This window comes from Danio aesculapii, chromosome 13 (assembly GCF_903798145.1).
Source record: "Danio aesculapii chromosome 13, fDanAes4.1, whole genome shotgun sequence".
Taxonomy (NCBI): Eukaryota; Metazoa; Chordata; class Actinopteri; order Cypriniformes; family Danionidae; genus Danio; species Danio aesculapii.
Window position 1 is genome coordinate 50,152,407 of NC_079447.1, and position 19,104 is coordinate 50,171,510.

The 19,104-nt window shown below is 36.2% G+C and overlaps 1 protein-coding gene across 1 annotated transcript in view; it reads left to right on the top strand.

Moving 5' to 3' along the window:
- The window catches only part of prkn (parkin RBR E3 ubiquitin protein ligase), a 168,611-nt gene that overhangs the window by 47,540 nt on the left and 101,967 nt on the right, over positions 1-19,104 (top strand). Inside the window, exon 2 of the mRNA XM_056471063.1 lies at positions 359-522. Coding sequence (XP_056327038.1) covers positions 359-522 — 164 coding nt within the window. The remainder of the gene's footprint in view (positions 1-358; positions 523-19,104) is intronic.

Here is a 19,104-nt window from a genome sequence, read left to right on the forward strand (position 1 = left end):
CGCTTCTAAAAGAGTGAAGTCAAATTTCCATAAACACACTCCCAAACCTTCTCGAAACCTTACCTGAAACTGTTATAACTGCAAAGGTTGGGCTAACTCCACATTAAACCCTAAGAATTAAGATTAGGATGTCCTTAAAGGTCATGTCTATGTAAAGGCAGATGCCCCAGAACGTTTGGCAATTTAGTCTAGTGTATCAAACCAGTTTTGGAGTCATGGCTGTACATAAATGGCACAAAACTTTGGCAGTTAATATCAACGCCAAAATATTAAATATAAAATATAGCTTACTTTCAATAAACCCTGTGTCGGCATCAGAATTCCATTAAATATATGTCTCTTCTGTCTTTCCTTATAGTTTATGTGCGGTTTAATTCCAGCCATGGGTTCCCGGTGGAGTTGGAGCAGGGTGCGAGTGTGTCTGAGCTGAAGGAGGCGGTGGGACGTTTTCAGGGTGTTCAGGCCGATCAGCTGCGGGTCATCTTTGCTGGACGAGAGCTCTGCAATGAATCCACACTTCAGGTGACCCTCCTCTCGTCTGCCGCCCTGAAAAAAAAAAAGAAATAATACAATAATAATAATAATAATAAAAATATACTGAAATTTGATAACATAAATGTATTGTTTTCTGACACTTTATTTAATGCTAGAGCATTTGGGAAACTTGGGCATACTCATTTCAACATGATTTTGGACATTCTTAATTCTGTTTTCTGATACTTTTTATGAAGGATAGTTTGCAAATTGGGATGCAGTGTGTCCAAACTTTTTCTTATAAAGTTCTGTAGAGTATCAGAAACAATATAGCTTAAAGGGGTTAATAATATTGACCTTAAAATGTTTTTTAAAAATCAAAAGTGGGCGTGGCCAGCCCAGAATGCATTTTCAATTTCACATCGGCTTTCATTTGTCACGATGTATAAAAAGAAAATGATTTTTTTTTCTCGGATATATATATATATATATAAATATATATGTATATATATGTATGTATATGCATATATATATATATATATATATATATATATATATGTATGTATATGCATATATATATATATATATATATATATATATATATATATATATATATGTATATGTATATATGTATATGTATATATGTATATGTGTATATGTATATATGTATATGTATATGTATATATGTATATGTATATATGTATATGTGTATATGTATATATGTATATATATATATATATATGTATATATATATATATATATATATGTATATGTATATATGTATATGTATATGTGTATATGTATATATGTATATGTATATGTAACTGCAATATTGATGATAACTATTGAACCATTGACTTACAACAAATGAATCACCAGTATCATAGTTTCCGCTAATAAAAAAATGTATTCAGCGTGTTACTGAAGGAAATATAAAATCATCTGGATGGCTTAAGGGAGTATAGATTATCTTTGTGTGAACTATTCCTTTAAAGCTTGACTAAAAGTTGTTAAAATATATCAATATATAATTGTACTAATTGGATATAATAAGTGCACTCTCTTTCAGTGCAGTAAAAATGGCCTTTTATTACAATAATGTTACGTTATTGACTAAAAGCGTACTACAAGTGCACATCCAATACCATTAAACTCTTCTTTCTCACAAGGGCTTGCTTTCTCTTTCGCGCTCTCTTTTGTGTTTGGATAATTAGGTTGCTCTTTGCAAGTAAGAGAACATCTTTTAAAGTGTGCGGGTCAAACCCTGTATTAGTCCGAGTCGGCAGCTTGTTATTATCGAGCTTTCATTCAGCACTTTTTCCTCTATTTTGCATGCTTCCGTTTAGCCCGTCTCTCTGTTTGTGTCTCCGTGGGGGCTTTGACAGAGTAAACAGAGCCAAAGGATCTCCTGAACTTTAGTCCACGGTGCTTCATTAACCCTGACCTTCTTCATTATGCATTAAACCGGACACTCACACACATACTGTACTGATGCGTCCAGAGATGCTTTTTGTTGTCCAAAACACACTCACACTAAAGTGGTCTGCAATACCTGGAGAGACCGAGCATCTCAGTGGCAGCTGCTAGGATACAGAACCTATAGAAGTACATAATTTGAATTGAACAACTGTAAAGCAAAACATATGTATTTCCCACGTAAAAAAACTACCCAAAAGGCACGTAGGTCTATACAGATGTGTTGTTGCGTATTTATTTGTTTATAATATATATAGCGTGGATTATAATATAATAAACCGAGAGAGGGGCGATGCAGTGGCGCAGTAGATAGTGCTGTCGCCTCACAGCAAGAAGGTCGCTGGTTTGAGCCTCAGCTTGGTCGGTTGGCGTTTCTGTGTGGAGTTTGCACGTTCGCGTGGGTTTCCTCTGGGTGCTCCGGTTTCCCCACAGTCCAAAGACATGCGGTACAGGTGAATTGGGTAGGCTGAATTGTCCGTTGTGTATGAGTGTGAATGGGTGTGTGTGGATGTTTCCCAGGGATGGGTTGCAGCTGGAAGGGCATCCGCTGCGTAAAATATATGCTTGAAACATATGCTTGGCAGTTCATTCCACTGTGGCGACTCCAGGTTAATAAAGGGACTAAGCTGAAAAGAAAGTGAATGAATTAATGAATGAATAAATGAATGAATGAATGAATGAATGAATGAACCGAGAGAGTAAATATTTGTCATGGACCATATTTCTAAAAGTAAGCTTAAAAAGTTGTCGGTTGCGGGGCGGTGCTGACGTCACAGGTGAGCACCCCGATGGTACTGTAGTCCGTTTATAGCCTAATATTAGCTTTTCAGTTCTTGCATTTGCATCTAATATCCAAAAGTGATACAAGTTGTACAGTATTTTCAGGTGAGGATTATCCGGTTGGACAAAACGTGTAAGTGTAATGAACTGTGTTTGAACACAGAGCTTATTATTTGCAATCTTTGAGAAGCCTATGGGAAAATCCTAAAGGGATTTTTTCGAGGGAACCAGTTTTATGCTAGCAGCCGATTAGCCTACAAGGTGACGTCATATTTCCTCCACTCTATTGCTTAAGGGGGCTAATAATTTTGACTTTAAAATGGTTTTAAAAAATGTTAAACTGCTTTTATTCTAGCCGAAATAAATCAAATAAAACTTTCTCCAGAAGAAAAAATATTATCAGACATACTGTGAAAATTTCCTTGCTCTGTTAAACATCATTTGGGAAATATTTAAAAAAGAAAAAAAAAATCAAAGGGGGCTAATAATTCTGACTTCAACTGTATGTTGAGACAACATGAAGAAATTGAGTTAACTTATTAGTTTGTTCAAATTTAAGTGGATTGAACATTAAGTTGACCCAAAAAAACTTAATTTGAACAAACAGAAAACTTAATTTTTTGAGTGTATGGATGAATATAAACCCATTGTCAGAGACCACTGAAGAAAAAATATTATCATATTTCCAGAAGAAAAAATATTATCAGACATACTGTGAAAATTTCTTTGCTCCTTGCATCATTTGGGAAATAATTAAAAAAGAAAAAAAATCACAGGAGGGCTCATAATTTTGACTTCAACTCTATATAATACTGTCTCTTCCTAACATTTGGTTTGCACAGTCTATACAGTCACTTTGCAATTTGAAACTTGTCCTGCAAGTTTGCTGAGGAAATATTCAGTTTGAATCTCCCGTTGTGCAAAATATGGGAGCAGCTTCTGACATCGGTTTTGAGCTGTTCTGTGTTTGTTTCATTTCTTACCCCTCGAGTCTGAACAAGCACAGGACATTTGGTGTGATTCGCGCTACCTCATTTTCACCAGTGAAGCTCCTGCTGGGTGTGAGATCGGTAGCAGATGCTGTGTGGAGCCCACTTCAAAATCACCGGCTCCTCATTCTTTCTGCTTAATATAATCCTTCCATCACATTACAGCTCATAAATCAGTGGAGAGACATGGAATTGTACAAACGTGGATGACTGATGGATGTTTTCCTGTCAGTTTGCAGGCTTCACTTGATGTTTTGATTGACAGAAGTGACGTTCAGAAATGTGGTTTGTCTCTAGAGATGTTATACTGCTGTTTCTGCTAACAGAAGTCTAATCCTGACGTGATGACCATTCAAGCGATCTAGAATAAAGTAGACATGCTGGAGAATTTGATCATTCTTTAAAGAGCCCATATCATGGGTTTTTGAAAATGCTCTTCCATGTAGTGTGTCACACAGCTCTAAGTGAAGTGAAATATCCAGCTAAGGCTTAAATCTGTAAGTGTACAGTGTTTAAAACTGTTGATTCATCTATAAAAGAGTCGACTCATAGTGCTTCAAACGAGTCGTCTTGATAATGAGTCATTAGGTGTTTCGTGATGACGCAGCTACGAAACACAAGTAGTTGCGCGCAAACCCGGGAGATTTGAAACCTGCGGCCCCGCCCACTAACAGAAAAAAAGCAACACACAGAGACACACACAGACACCGGTCGAATGAAGTCACGCTGTGCAGATGGATATTATTGACAGTCTCTACCTAAAGATGAAACCTCAGCAATATAGCCCAGCCTTGAGCAGATCGAGTGCTTCTGGAAACTACCTGCTTACAAAGAAGACTTCATTGGTTTGTTAAAGGAAGGATCAGTAAAGACTGTCAGAACATGGATCAGTGCATCATGAATCAGTTTTTTCCTCCATTTCACCAGTTTAAGTACGTGCGAATAAAACTGTTGCCTCATTTACTCTAGCTTGCAAAATATGTGTTTAGTTGTGTTTTGTTACTTATAACCGCGTGTACTGTATCTGGTTAACTCTTTATATTCTCATATCGTGTGTCGCCGTCGCTATGATTGGGCCGGCCCTGTGTGTGTGTGTGTGTGTGTGTGTGTGTGTAAAGAGTGATGGGCTAGGAGATCTCCTCGCCAGTTCTTGGACTTTTTGCTTGATAAAATAGTTAGTCATCGGTATTTTCTAGTCCATCGTCTGTGTTTACATTCACCCACTGGCAGCCAAAATCCACTATGAAGCGTGTATGCACTGTGACTACTTTTATATTGTTGATTAGCAGCTGGGCATTTCACTCTGTCTCGTGCTGAAGCCTGTCAGTGTCGTCGACCAATCGCAGCAGGCTGTCATCGGTCCAATCAGCGCAGATTAGCTTCGCGCTGAGGATGGGTTTGGGAACAAATGAATCCCTGTACGATTCATATGGGAGTCGCTGGGATAATTAGGTAAAAATAAATGCATATTATAAGACCATCAAAGTGTTTTTTGACCTTGCATGCATATTAGACTGTTGTTGGAGACCCTTACAACCTAAATATGACCCTATTTCATGTATAATATGGGCTCTTTAACTAATAATATTAATGTTTTAATACCTTTTTTTTAATCAGAAAATTAGAAGAAAGTGCACAAATTTATTGCTTTTTCGTAATTTATTGGCTTTTGGACTTGAGGACTGCTGATGTACCTGGCATAAACATTATATGGTTTAGTTTTTCCTTTTCACTTTATTTGCATACCTTTAATGTTGCAGAATTTGTTCCCCACAGTATCAAAAATGGTATCGAGTATTGATATTTTTCAAGGTATCTTATCGAAGTTGGAAATTCCAGTATCGTGACAACACTAGTGCAGACACAAACACGATCTCAAAAATAATACTGTAAAAAAGTTAGATGGTCATCAGGAAGAAGGAGGCAGAGAACTGACAAACTTTTAAATCCTTTTTAATGAGAAAGTAAAACAAACAGACGGCAGCTCCTCACAGAGGTTCGGTGGAGTGTGGTGTTCCCACACCCGTGAGACCTGGGAAATGGGGCGAGAGGAAAGGAGATGGAAAAAAAAGAGGATATACAGAAGCGACAGAGAGAGAGGGGGAGGAAAAGAAAAATTGGGGTACAGTTCTCCAGACTAGTTGCCACTCGGCCCTCAACCAGCTGAGAGATCCGATGACGTGCTGGGAGCCCTGTGAAGGAATCTATCCACATGTCCATCTTCTGGTGGCCGGCAGCAGTTCTTCTGGCTGGCGGTGCTTCTTGTCTTCTGCTCCGCTCCTGCTTCGGCGGATGGCAGTAGGCTTCGGCATCCTGGCAGACAGAGGTTACTCGCCTGGCCTTTTTGGCTCTTTCTTTCACTCTTTCCATCGCGGTGGTGTGCCTTGCGTCCCCTGCCCCTCCCCATGCTGGTAGCCAGCAGCAGGCAGACCCTTTCCTCGCCAACCTCTGGGTGCCCCGGCACTCTGAGCTGCACGACCGGGTTTCACCCACACTCTGGTTACCTCCCCAACACTTGCCCTCCTGCTCAGCGGTGAGGGCATCTGGACAACATGTCCCTCCTTCTCCTGAATTCGGCACCACTGTAACAAAGTTAGAAGAAGGATGCCGAGAACAGACAAACTATTAAATCATTTTAATTAGAAAATAAAACAAACAGATGGCAGCTCCAGACAAAGACTGCCGTCAAACTGAAACTAAAAGTAAAATGTCCTCTCTCGTCTTCCACTGCTGTCTTTCCTTCTTTCATAGTCCAGAGCTCCTCTGTGGGTCTCGAGGTCGGTGTGCGACACAGGTGCTTCTCATTGTAACTTCTCATTGTGCTTCTCATTAAGCCCTGGCCTCATTCGGTTCCTACGGCTCTCGGCCCCGCCCACTCACCACAAATACATTTACAAAATCCAATTTGTAAATTCAAAGCACAATTCGTAAATATACAAATACAATTCGTTAATTCAAAACACAATTTGTAAATATACAAATACAATTCGTTAATTCAAAACACAATTTGTAAATATGCAAATACAATTCGTTAATTTAAAACACAATTTGTAAATATGCAAATACAATTCGTTAATGTAAAACACAATTTGTAAATATATAAATTCAATTCGTTAATTCAAAACACAATTCGTAAATATACAAATACAATTCGTTAATTCAAAGCAAAATTAGTAAATATACAAATAAAATTTTTTAATTCAAAACAATTTGTAAATATACAAATACAATTCGTTAATTCAAAACACAATTTGTAAATATACAAATACAATTCGTTAATTCAAAACACAATTTGTAAATATGCAAATACAATTCGTTAATGTAAAACACAATTTGTAAATATATAAATTCAATTCGTTAATTCAAAACACAATTCGTAAATATACAAATACAATTCGTTAATTCAAAGCAAAATTAGTAAATATACAAATACAATTCGTTAATTCAAAACAATTTGTAAATATACAAATACAATTCGTTAATTCAAAACACAATTTGTAAATATACAAATACAATTCGTTAATTCAAAACACAATTCATAAATATACAAATACAATTCATTAATTCAAAACACAATTCGTAAATATACAAATACAATTCGTTTATACAAAACACAATTCGTAAATATACAAATACAATTCGTTAATTCAAAGCAAAATTAGTAAATATACAAATACAATTCGTTAATTCAAAACACAATTTGTAAATATACAAATACAATTCGTTAATTCAAAGCACAATTTGTAAATATGTAAATGCAATTTGTTAATTTAAAACACAATTTGTAAATATGCAAATACAATTTGTTAATGTAAAACACAATTTGTAAATATATAAATTCAATTCGTTAATTCAAAACACAATTCGTAAATATACAAATACAATTCGTTAATGTAAAACACAATTTGTAAATATGCAAATACAATTCGTTAATTTAAAACACAATTTGTAAATATACAAATACAATTCGTTAATGTAAAACACAATTTGTAAATATATAAATTCAATTCGTTAATTCAAAACACAATTCGTAAATATACAAATACAATTCGTTAATTCAAAACAATTTGTAAATATACAAATACAATTTGTTAATTCAAAACACAATTTGTAAATATACAAATACAATTCGTTAATTCAAAACACAATTCATAAATATACAAATACAATTCGTTTATTCAAAACACAATTCGTAAATATACAAATACAATTCGCTAATTCAAAACACAATTTGTAAATATACAAATACAATTCGTTAATTCAAAACAATTCGTAAATATGCAAATCCAATTTGTAAATTCAAAGCACAATTTGTAAATATGCAAATACAAATCGTTAATTCAAAACACAATTCGTAAATATACAAATACAATTTGTTAATTCAAAACACAATTCGTAAATATACAAATACAATTCGTAAATATGCAAATTCTATTTGTTAATTCAAAACACAATTCGTAAATATACAAATACAATTCGTTAATTCAAAACACAATTCGTAAATATACAAATACAATTCGTTTATTCAAAACAATTTGTAAATATGCAAATTCTATTGGTTAATTTAAAACACAATTCGTAAATATACAAATACAATTCATAAATTCAGAACAATTCGTAAATATGCAAATTCTATTTGTTAATTCAAAACACAATTCGTAAATATACAAATACAATTCGCTTATTCAAAACACAATTCGTAATTTCAAACCACAATTCGTAAATAAGCAAATCCAATTTGTAAATTCTAAACACAATTCGTAAACACTGGATTATCTATGGTTGAGGCAAGTTCTTTATCTCCAATGGAGGACAATATTACGAGGGAACCTTTCACGATTTCCACCGTGAGTCACGTGACAAGAACTGACTGTTCAGCTTCATACTTTGTATGTAATACACACGTTTCTACTTCAAAAAGAAAAAAAATACAAAAGGACAATACCAAACAAGTTCATAATATAGTTGATCAAAAGTGCCTTTCGGACAGAGGGTCAGCAGTCTTTGACTACATTGGTTCTCTTTAAAAAAACGAAATACTTAGCTAAGCTTAGACTTAAATTATACAAATACTATTTTTTATTTATTTATTTATTTATTTATTTATTTATTTATTTATTTATTTATTTATTTATTGTTCTATTATTTATTTTGAGTGTAAAATTATTGTGTATGTTCAAATGCTAAAAACGTTTATCACTTAATTTCTAAGTCCAAAGAGAAATGGACTATTGTTTGTTTTTTATTATTATTTTGTGCTGTATTAATTGGTTACTGAGCAGCAATAAAAACACTTTAAAATATAGACCATTTTGAGAGATGTAAACAATAACAGTCCTAACATGTTTCTTGTTTTACATTTTTAATTTCCAAAGCTTCAGGGAATCCAAAAAGCTCCACGTATTGATAAACAATCCTATAGCAGGTGTTTTAATGTGAAGTTATCATTGAATTGCCTCAGTTACAGTTATGAAATAGTTTAACAAGCAGGAAATGTTCATGGGCCAGCAACATCACCACATTGAAATGGTCTATAAAGAGTTTTCAAGTGATTTTCTAAACTAGCAGTGTTATGAAATAAATGAATGGATAATAATTGTAAAACTGTGATTATTCTATTATAACTGTGATTATTCAGACTATAATCGTACAACCAAAATCTATAGTTCTTGCATTTCTAGTAATAATATGTTTTTTAAATTATGATATATATATAATTTTTTTTATATTTATTTATTCCACTATAGTGCGTATTGTGTATTGAACTGTTTGATTGACAGCAGTGTTCCTGGATCTATCATATGATATAAAAACGTTGTTTGCATGAAATCTTGCGTAACATATAAGGCGTAAAATGTGATACCTCCCTCCTCAGCAAGTAGACTTTCAGCTTGTTATAGTTTCACAAAATTGAATCTCGCAGAAAACAAGTCCAAATGATTTGTGTGAGTGAGTAAATTGCATGCGAATCTCTGTAATTCTCACAGCTCTATCCTCGAGTGGCTCTTAAGTGTTGACACCAGCAGCAGGTTGCCACCTTACTCTGTGAAATCAATACACCACATATTTACTCAATTCGCTTTAATATGCTCTCATCTTCTCCAAAAAAAATAATTTACATGTCTCTCAGTCATATTTCCCACGTCTTCATTGTGCAGTGAATATACTGGAGCAAAGATAAAAGTCTTAATTAAAACCAAGATTTGGCCTTGTGTGAGGGATTGTGGAGAATATAAGCAGCTCCTGGCTCTCATATTATAGATGTGTGTTTCTGACAGTCACAGACTGTGGTGATGCTGTGATCGCCTCATCTTTAATTAATTAATTTCACCTGCTCTTTAATAGACACACACTTGTACAGCTATCTTTATGGGGACTTCCCATAGACATAATGATGTTTCTACTGTACAGACAGTATATTCTGTCCTCTACCCCTAAACCCAACCCTCTCTGTAAACAATCTGCATTTTAACATGTTAAAAATACTTCATTCTGTCTGATTTATTAGCCATTTTTCTCAAGCCTCATTCACACTACGAGTGACTCGCAGGGGCAAAGCGACAATCGACCGTTCATTTCTGTGAAAAGTGAACGACTTCCAGCGACTTCTGTCTACACGAGTGTCAGCGACTGTTGTCGAACAAGTGAGCGTGTCGAGTGATGCGATAAAGTTAAGAATCCTTCAACTTTACTCAAATGAAGAGCGACTTTCCAACACAATCTAACGGCAATTCGTAACTTTTTGATTTAATGGTTAATTCGTATGAATTTGTACGATCTATTTCAATTTGCTCATCCCCTAATGACGGTTGGGTTTAGGGGTGGGGTTAGGAGCCACGCCTCCTTTTTAAAATCGTACAATTTCGTACGACTGAACTTGAGTTAGCCACTAAACTGACAAAACGTGAAATACTTGCGTTTTCTTGTGAGATCAGGCTGGACTTTCTTGAGCGACTTTCTAGGACAGGGGTAGGGAACCTATGCCTCGGGAGCCACATGTGGCTCTTTGACCAAAAATATGTGGCTCTCCAGCTGTTTTTCTTTAATAATATTTCAGATTTTAAATAAAATTGAACTGTTACTAGAAATCAGTTTCCTATTGAAAATACAATTACAATTCCCTTTATATTGTATTTTCTACAGCAAAATGAATAAGAACTCGGTTTACAATAAAAGGACGTTTCAACCAATGCGACCAAGTTATATTTCTTACATTTCTATGGTAATTTACATTTCTATTGTAACCCCACACACGTAAATTCAAACATTCATGAGTGACGATGGCAAAAAGAAAAAAAATCTGTAAATTGTCCTTTCTTTACACATTATGTTGCATCATATTTGTATATTTTTGAGTTGTTCATGGATATAAATTATGGTTTTGTTTACAAATAAATAAAGATTTTGTTATATATACACACACACACACACACACACACACACACACACACACACGGCTCTTTAAAAACGCATTTGATAAAAAAAAAATCTGAAATGGCTCTTTGCTGAAAAAAGGTTCCCGGCCCCTGCTCTAGGAGCACCAGTAGAGCTCACGTGATCCTCTCTCAGCTCCTGCTGAGGCCAGTTGTATTCTCCGTGGTGTAGACCTACACAGACCAGCATTTGCAGCAGGTCGCCACCCAGAGCGACAGGCAACTATAAAGTCGCTGCTAGTGTGAATGATACATCATGGGGACCAAAACAATGTCCATATGAGGTCAAAACTTACTGGGATTGCTATACTTGTGGGGACATTTGGTCCCCAGAATGTAAGAAATACAAGTTAAACACACACATGAGTACAGCATAGTCAATTATTATTTTGTTCATTAGTTTATTTTTCAAAATTGGTGATGTTCTTGTTTTGAAGGTGACTAAATCAACTAAGTGTAAATATTTCACCATGTTTAACGGTATAAAGATGTAGTTTAGCATGGAATCAATTTACCCAATTGGATCTCATGAAGGACCCATATGTTTGACGCGTCACCTCTCATTGGGTTACCATCAGATCTCATTGAACCAATTCAGCATATTAAATTACGTAGCTTTTTGGTTCAGAGATAAACCAACATGAGGCAACAACACAGTTGGGTTTCATTGACTTTAGTTGTTTGGCGTCTGCTTGGTGTGTGCGGGCCTTAAGATGCCATGAATGTCCCATATTTTCATACCTACATGGGCCCCACATTGCAAAACACACACTGGACCCACATAAGTTGCCTGTTTTCAGCCCAGGACCACAGAGATCCTGTAAAAGTTCCACCTATTCAGACCTTCAGTGGGGAAAATAAGTATTCAACACATCAGCAGTTTTTTTTTTTTAGAAAACATCTTTCTAAAGGCGCCGTTGACTTGAAATTTTCACAGGATGTTGGTAACAACCAAAGAAATCCACATATGCAAATAAAACTAACTAAATTTGCTAACATATTAACTTATGTGTAATAAAATTAAATGACACAAGAAAAAAGTATTGAACACATGAAAAAGGGAGGTGTAAAAGGCAGTGAAAGCCCAGACAGCAGCTGAAATCTCTCAGTAGTTCTTCAGCAATTGTTGTCTAGCCAATTCCATGCATGTTCAATAAAAAAAGGTCAGAAGAGTTTTCTTCAATGTCAGAAATATGAATACTTTATTAGATCCAAATGAATAATTCGAGGACAGACCTCTGGTTTACGTTACCCCAATGCAATACAAGAATTACATTCAGGAGGTTTGCAACTAACTTACACTCCAGCAAATATACACAACTGATATTAACAGGTGGAGTTTTGGTGTAACGTCATTTATCAGTCATTCTGCAGTCCTTTGGCTGTTGCACCCAAACATACTTCCTCTTTCTGCAACCCTTCTTTGCATACCAGAACTGAACAGTTAAGTGCATCTTCAATATATTTCACAACTTCTATAAGCATCCAGCTTCTTGTGATATGTCTAGACTTCTTGTTAGACAGAAGTCTCGAGCAAGGCCACTGCACTATATTTATTCTTATTATGCTATTTCCCTCTTGTCAGCAGTTCCTTCTAAGAAGTATGCAACACAGTAAGAAAGAAGAAGTATGTTTGGTTTAATATATGGTATCCTAGAAAAGAAAACGATTGATTAATCTGATGTTAGTTTAAACATTTTTTTCTAATAAAAAATAAAGACACAAAAGTAATAAAAATAGATTCCTTTTTCCCACATGACCCTCTGCCCCTCCTCTTTGTTCAGTCCAACATCTACATTAGCAGGAGGATGAAGATGAAACCAGGGTGGACATTTCAGCACTGATCCAAAACACAGCCAAGGAAACTCTCAAATGCTTTCAGAGAAAGAAAGTCAAGCTGTAGAATGGCCCAGCCAATCACCTGATCCGAATCCAATAGAAAATACAATTAAAGATCAGATTTGATAGACGAGACCCACAGAACCATTAAGATTTTGACACTCTGTTGAAGTCTGAACCTGAGCAATGCATGTGACATCATTCTCCGTATGACAAAGTAGTTCAGTAGTTCAGTACTTTCTCCTTGTTTCTTTCCATTTGTTATTACCTAATTTTTCATTTATTTATTTATTTATTTATTTTTTGCTTTAAAGTTTTATTTTTATATTTGAACTTGAGTTTTTACCAACATCAGCTTCAATTCCATGTCAACAGCTCCTTTAGAAATATTATTCCCAGGAAAAAACATGACCTGTTCAACACTTATTTCCCCAACTGTAAATGGGACCTAAATTTTTAAACCCACATACATGTATGTTACCCATATTCAGGCCATAGAACCCATGCAGCCTGGTTTTACCCAATATGGCACCCACATATCAATGTTGTTTTTTTCCACCTAATAATTCCTCCAAGATTCTTTGACAACGCAGACAGCATGTTCAACACTTCTCTAGTCTGCAGTCTGCTTTTAGTCATTTCCCTCAAGAGAGCGAGTTCATGTTGTTGTCGACGCTTTGTCTGTGCTAGTTGTTTGTGATTCTTTCACTCCTCCACATCCATTTCTCTGTTACGTGCTGTTTTCTCAACTTTTCTTTTTAGCCTTCCTCTCTCATTCCTTTGTATTCCTCTCTGAATCACTGGCTTGCCACTGTTATTACCTCCATTTTCCAAAGTGCTCATCTCCCCGGTTTCTCTCACTGTCTCGTCATCCTCCTTTCACACTCTCTACGCTCTCTGAAGGAGCAATACAGATAAACGGCAGTGCTCTGAACATTACAACATGCATTCAGCTTCAAGGACTCTTCCAGTCTGAGAGTCGTCCTCGCCCCTTGCCTTCTGCCTCATCGAGGAGCCAATAACCATCTTATTTCATCCTTGCACCATGTGTTTGAAATACACTCAATATGTTAGTACGCAAATGTGGTCGAAGCATCGCAAGGACAGATTTCCCTTGTAAATAATGGTTTCAAAGTAAATGTTGGTTCTTGGCGCTTAAGTTGGGCTCAGACTACAGTAGTTTTATAAGCGGTGTAACCCCGGTATCCTGGCCAAATTTGCCCACTGGCCTCTGTCCATTATGGTTTCATAACCATCCCTATATCATGATTGGCTTCATCACTCTGTCTCCTCTCCACCAATCAGCTGGTGTGTGGTGTGCGGTCTGCCGCTATTTGGCTTCCGTCACGTCATTCAAATGGATGCTGCACACTGGTGGTGGATGAGGAGATTCCCCCTAAAACTGGTTAAGCACTTTTGAGTTTCCAGAAATGCGCTATATAAATGTAAGTAATTATTATTATTATTATTATTATTATTATTATTATTATTATTATTATTATTATTATTATTATTATTATTATTATAGAATTCTCTGTTGATTTTATTACCTCAAATCGAAAATTTCTCGTGAAATAAATTGGGTGTTACTATCAGTATGTTATCCTTAAAGGGGTGGTCCACTACGATATCATATTTTAAACTTTAGTTGATATGTAATGTAGATGTGTGAACATAAACAACATCTCTGAATTTAATACGCTCAACCCAGGCTCATTCTGAAAACGTAGTCCCATGGACGTTTCTGGAGACCGCTAAATACGTCCCGGGAGGTACGTATTTTTGCAGTTTTTGTATTCGCTAATCCAAGTCTCTTGCAAGTGCCGTTTACGCCTGCTGTTCTTCCGTAAACTCACCAGAGACCGCTGTCGATCGAACGTCTGTCTGACTGGCTGAATGACTGGATGACTAACTGGCCAGCCGACCAATCGACAGACCCACGCTCCTCATTCCGTAAACCCAACCAATTTTATTGATTGACCCGCCCACCCACTTACTTCCCTAAAACCCAATCAACGACTTACAAATGCCATCCAGAAAAAGAAAAGCCCTCGTCTGATTTTACCACGTTTTCAGATTTTACCACATTCTCACCCTGTTATTCACTTGTTCATTTTATTTTTTGGATTCTGTTTTTGTCTTACCTGATTTCTGTAACAACTCTTCCCTGGACTCAAACCCCGTTGTCGTTGTCATCTCCTCTCTGCGTCTCAAGTCCGCCGACGTACACGACGAGCTAACTGGACAAACTGGTTGCGGCGGGAAAGCCCTCCATACGGGGTAAGCTGTCAGATGGTAAGCACGAAAAGGAACAGCGTCACACCGCCCCGTAGCGTTCGTTTAAAAAAAAAATTTGTTCTACATCTCAAATAATGAACTCGCAAAAGATATGAGAACGCTTCATATTACTTACACATGCTTATAGTCTAAATATCTATGAAATACACTTGTCGGATTTTATTTTAGAGAGCAGGCAGATGCTTCATTTTCTGTTTGATTCAGGCTCAGACTAATACGACTAAAAGTTACACTGACTGACAGTATTTACACAACAGAGCAAAAGCATGTGCTAGTAGAGGCGTGACGTTTTTTTAATGTATGTCCATTAAGAACTTCGTAAATAATTGGAAATTCGGCGAACGCAAAAAATCAAATCCTTGAGAACCACTGTGGTCAGAACCAAAGTTCACAGGACTGTGTTATCTGGACTTCTCTCAAGCGGTGGACTTCAACATTCCGATTGCTTGCCGCCGAAATGCGTCATTACCACAAAGCTTACTTGATTTCAACTCTCCTCAACGCCCACACTGGCGAAGATGCACCACACTGCTCCTTGCCGCTCCTCGCCACTTATCGCCACCAGCTCCCATTGAAAATGAATGACTTCCGGCTCAGGTTTTTTTGCCCTCAAGTCCGAGAGTCATCTACCAATACCGAAACCGATCCAATACTTCAATAAAAAAAAGAATAAAGAAAAGCGAAGGAACAGATCAAGGATGTTCCTTATTTTTTATTGAATTCACCCTAGTTTAACATTCAACAACTCTGTTAACAAACAGAGCACTTCTGTGAGGGAGCTTGAACAATCAAGTAATAAATAACATCAATTCTTCACTTTTGGACTTTAGTGCAACAGTAAATATAAAAAACTAATATAAAACAAATAGCACCTCAACTTTAAATACCTGGCAGGCAATCCCAAGTTTACATATCTCACTGTTAGCTAAGGCAATGTTGTCCTCATCAACTTTATAATACCTCCAGACCATACTTGCTTTTTCCGCTTCAAGCTGCTTCCATGTTGTACTTTGTCGGCAATTAACCAATAGCGTCTCTGTATTAAAGTGATGTCATGCGCATGCATTGCTGTTTCTGTGTGTCAAGAAAGAGGTCAAGAAAGAGGTCTAACTCTGTGCCACGGCATAACTATAGATGTGTTGAACAATAATACATATACACACAGTTGAAGTCACATACAGTTGAAGTATATACAGTTAAATTATTAGCCCCCTGAATTATTAGCCCCCCTGTTTATTTTTTCCCCCAGTTTCTGTTTAACGTAGAGAGGATTCTTTCAACACATTTCTAATCATAATAGTTTTAATAACTCATTTCTAATCACTGATTTATTTTATCTTTACCATGATGACAGTAAAATAATTTACTAGATATTTTTCAAGACACTTCTATACAGCTTAAAGTGACATTTAAAGGCTTAACTAGGTTAATTAGGTTAACAAGGCAGGTTAGGGTAATTTATACAAGTTATATCGATTTTTGTATAATGATTACTTGTTCTGTAGACTATCGAGAAAAAAAATTAGCTTAAGGGGGCTTATAATTTTGACCTTAAAATGGCTTTTAAAAAATTGAAAACTTCTTTTATTCTAGCCTAAATAAACCAAATAAGACTTTATCCAGAAGAAAGAATATTATCAGACATACTGTGAAAATTTCTTTGCTCCGTTAAACATCAATTGGGAAATATTTTAAAAAGAAAAAAAAATTCAAGGGGGGCTAATAATTCTGACTTCAACTGTGTATACACGCATATATATTTGAGTCCTGATCGGGAGGTAACGTTCGATTCCGATCGAGTCTGAAACCACGTGATTGGCCCCGATTTCTGATCATGTGATCAGATCTGCAATCCCTACTTCTGGCTACTTTGACGCTCTTGCTGCCTTCGGTGTGAACGCATAGTTATTCTCTCTTCTGGCTACCATTATCACACTTTTTTTGTCCCTTTTTCTGAAAGTCTTGATATCACTATTGTGGAGTTTTTCTTTTATTATTTCAGCAAATATATATTCAAGTCCTGATCAGGAGGTAACGTCCGATTCCCGACTCTCCAATTCACTGTGCTCTAAGTTTACCCAACTATGATGGCTTCCGCTACTGAGAAACCCGGGTCTGAGAAAATTGAGAAAAGGGTTCATTAGAAAAAACAAATAGCAGTAACCCGGAGTTGTAGTGAAAATTAGGATGTTTTTGTGTAATCTACAAGTTTCTGTATGTTTATTTGGCAGTATATAAAGCTCACAGCAATAAAAACATCACACAGCAACTATTCAATATTAAATCAAGTATATTAAATAGTTGTTAGGAAAAGGTGGCTAACAAGATCTCCATACATTCATTTTAATGGGTTATTTTTCTCACATTATTAACAGTTTTTGTTATTAACAACACCGAAAACTAGCAGTGACCAGCCTGGAACTGCAATCTGGTGTCGATCCTCCTCAGTTTTGTGAAATGAAGTGCAGAAGAAGTTGGAACTCCCGGCTCGTATTAGTCACAGTGTCTGAAAGCCCAGCTCTCCACACCATCTGTCTGCATGGAGACGTGTCTCAGCAGAGCCCGGCTCACATTGTCACTGCTCTCCAAAGATGCTTACTCATCTCTCATACAACCAACAGACTGGATTTTAACTGGCTTCTCAACAGTGGGCTTTTAGAATATGCTAATTTGAAAAGGGGATATTATAATAAATCACATTATATGGTGTTACAATGTACATTTCTCATGGTCATATCCAGTTTTGTCAGACTTGCTAACAAAGGGGTTTCCTTTAAGGACTGAAAATGACAGCTTACCAATGATTTTCTAAACCTGTATTATTTTTATTACACTGTGGGACACAACAGGGCTTAAATTTAATTCGCACATTCATGCATTCAGGCTCAAAGATGCCTAGAGGTTCACTGGTATCAAATTGTACAAGTAGCGTTGCAATGGTTGCGGGTTTGAGTAATACCAAAGACTATAGAATACACAAGACATGTCAGTCGTATAGTTTTGAATTGGGAAAAGTGTAAGTCAATATGGCGAATGAAGCCCTGTCTTCTAGTACAGTAGCTAATTATCAATCGCTGACGTTTCTCCGGGGAGAAGGTTGGACCAGACTTGTGCTTTTACGATTTCAGTGAATAAAATGCTGATTTTGTTTGATTCGAACGTTTAGAATTGAAACTTATGAGACAGCTGTTGTTTATTTTCACAGAAAGCAGCTGATTCAGTGGTTGCTTAGTGACATAAAAAGCGCAGCACACCTCACACTTTTTCTTGTCAACAAAAAAAGGCAGCATGCAAAGTGCATTTGGTGTAATCCGCCCCTTATTGTTAGTTTGCTACAAGGGAATGATTAAAGACCCACCCCCTACTCAATATTCTGTTTTGGTTGGAAAAACATCAACATACTGAAATGAAAATCTCAGCAGTGTCCAGTTCGCATGGACTTTAACATCATACAGTACATAATTAAAGACTTAAAACATAGTGCACTACTACCATCCTACTGTGCAATCTTAATATTACTGGTTACTACATTTTTATATTCAGTAATATTCTCCGAAATGAGATCATTTGTATAAAAAGCTCTTTGGTGGACTCATGTTATAATTGTTAGACATATGGCCTATTTGTCTTTTCATCATTAATGAAATATAAAGTTGACAAACCTTAGTAGGGAGTACAGAATATCCCACTTCGCTCCCAGACGCATAACTTACATACAGTTGAAGTCAGAATTATTAGCCCCCCTTTGATTTTTTTTTTCTATTTTAAATATTTCCCAATTGATGTTTAACAGAGCAAAGAAATTTTCACAGTAT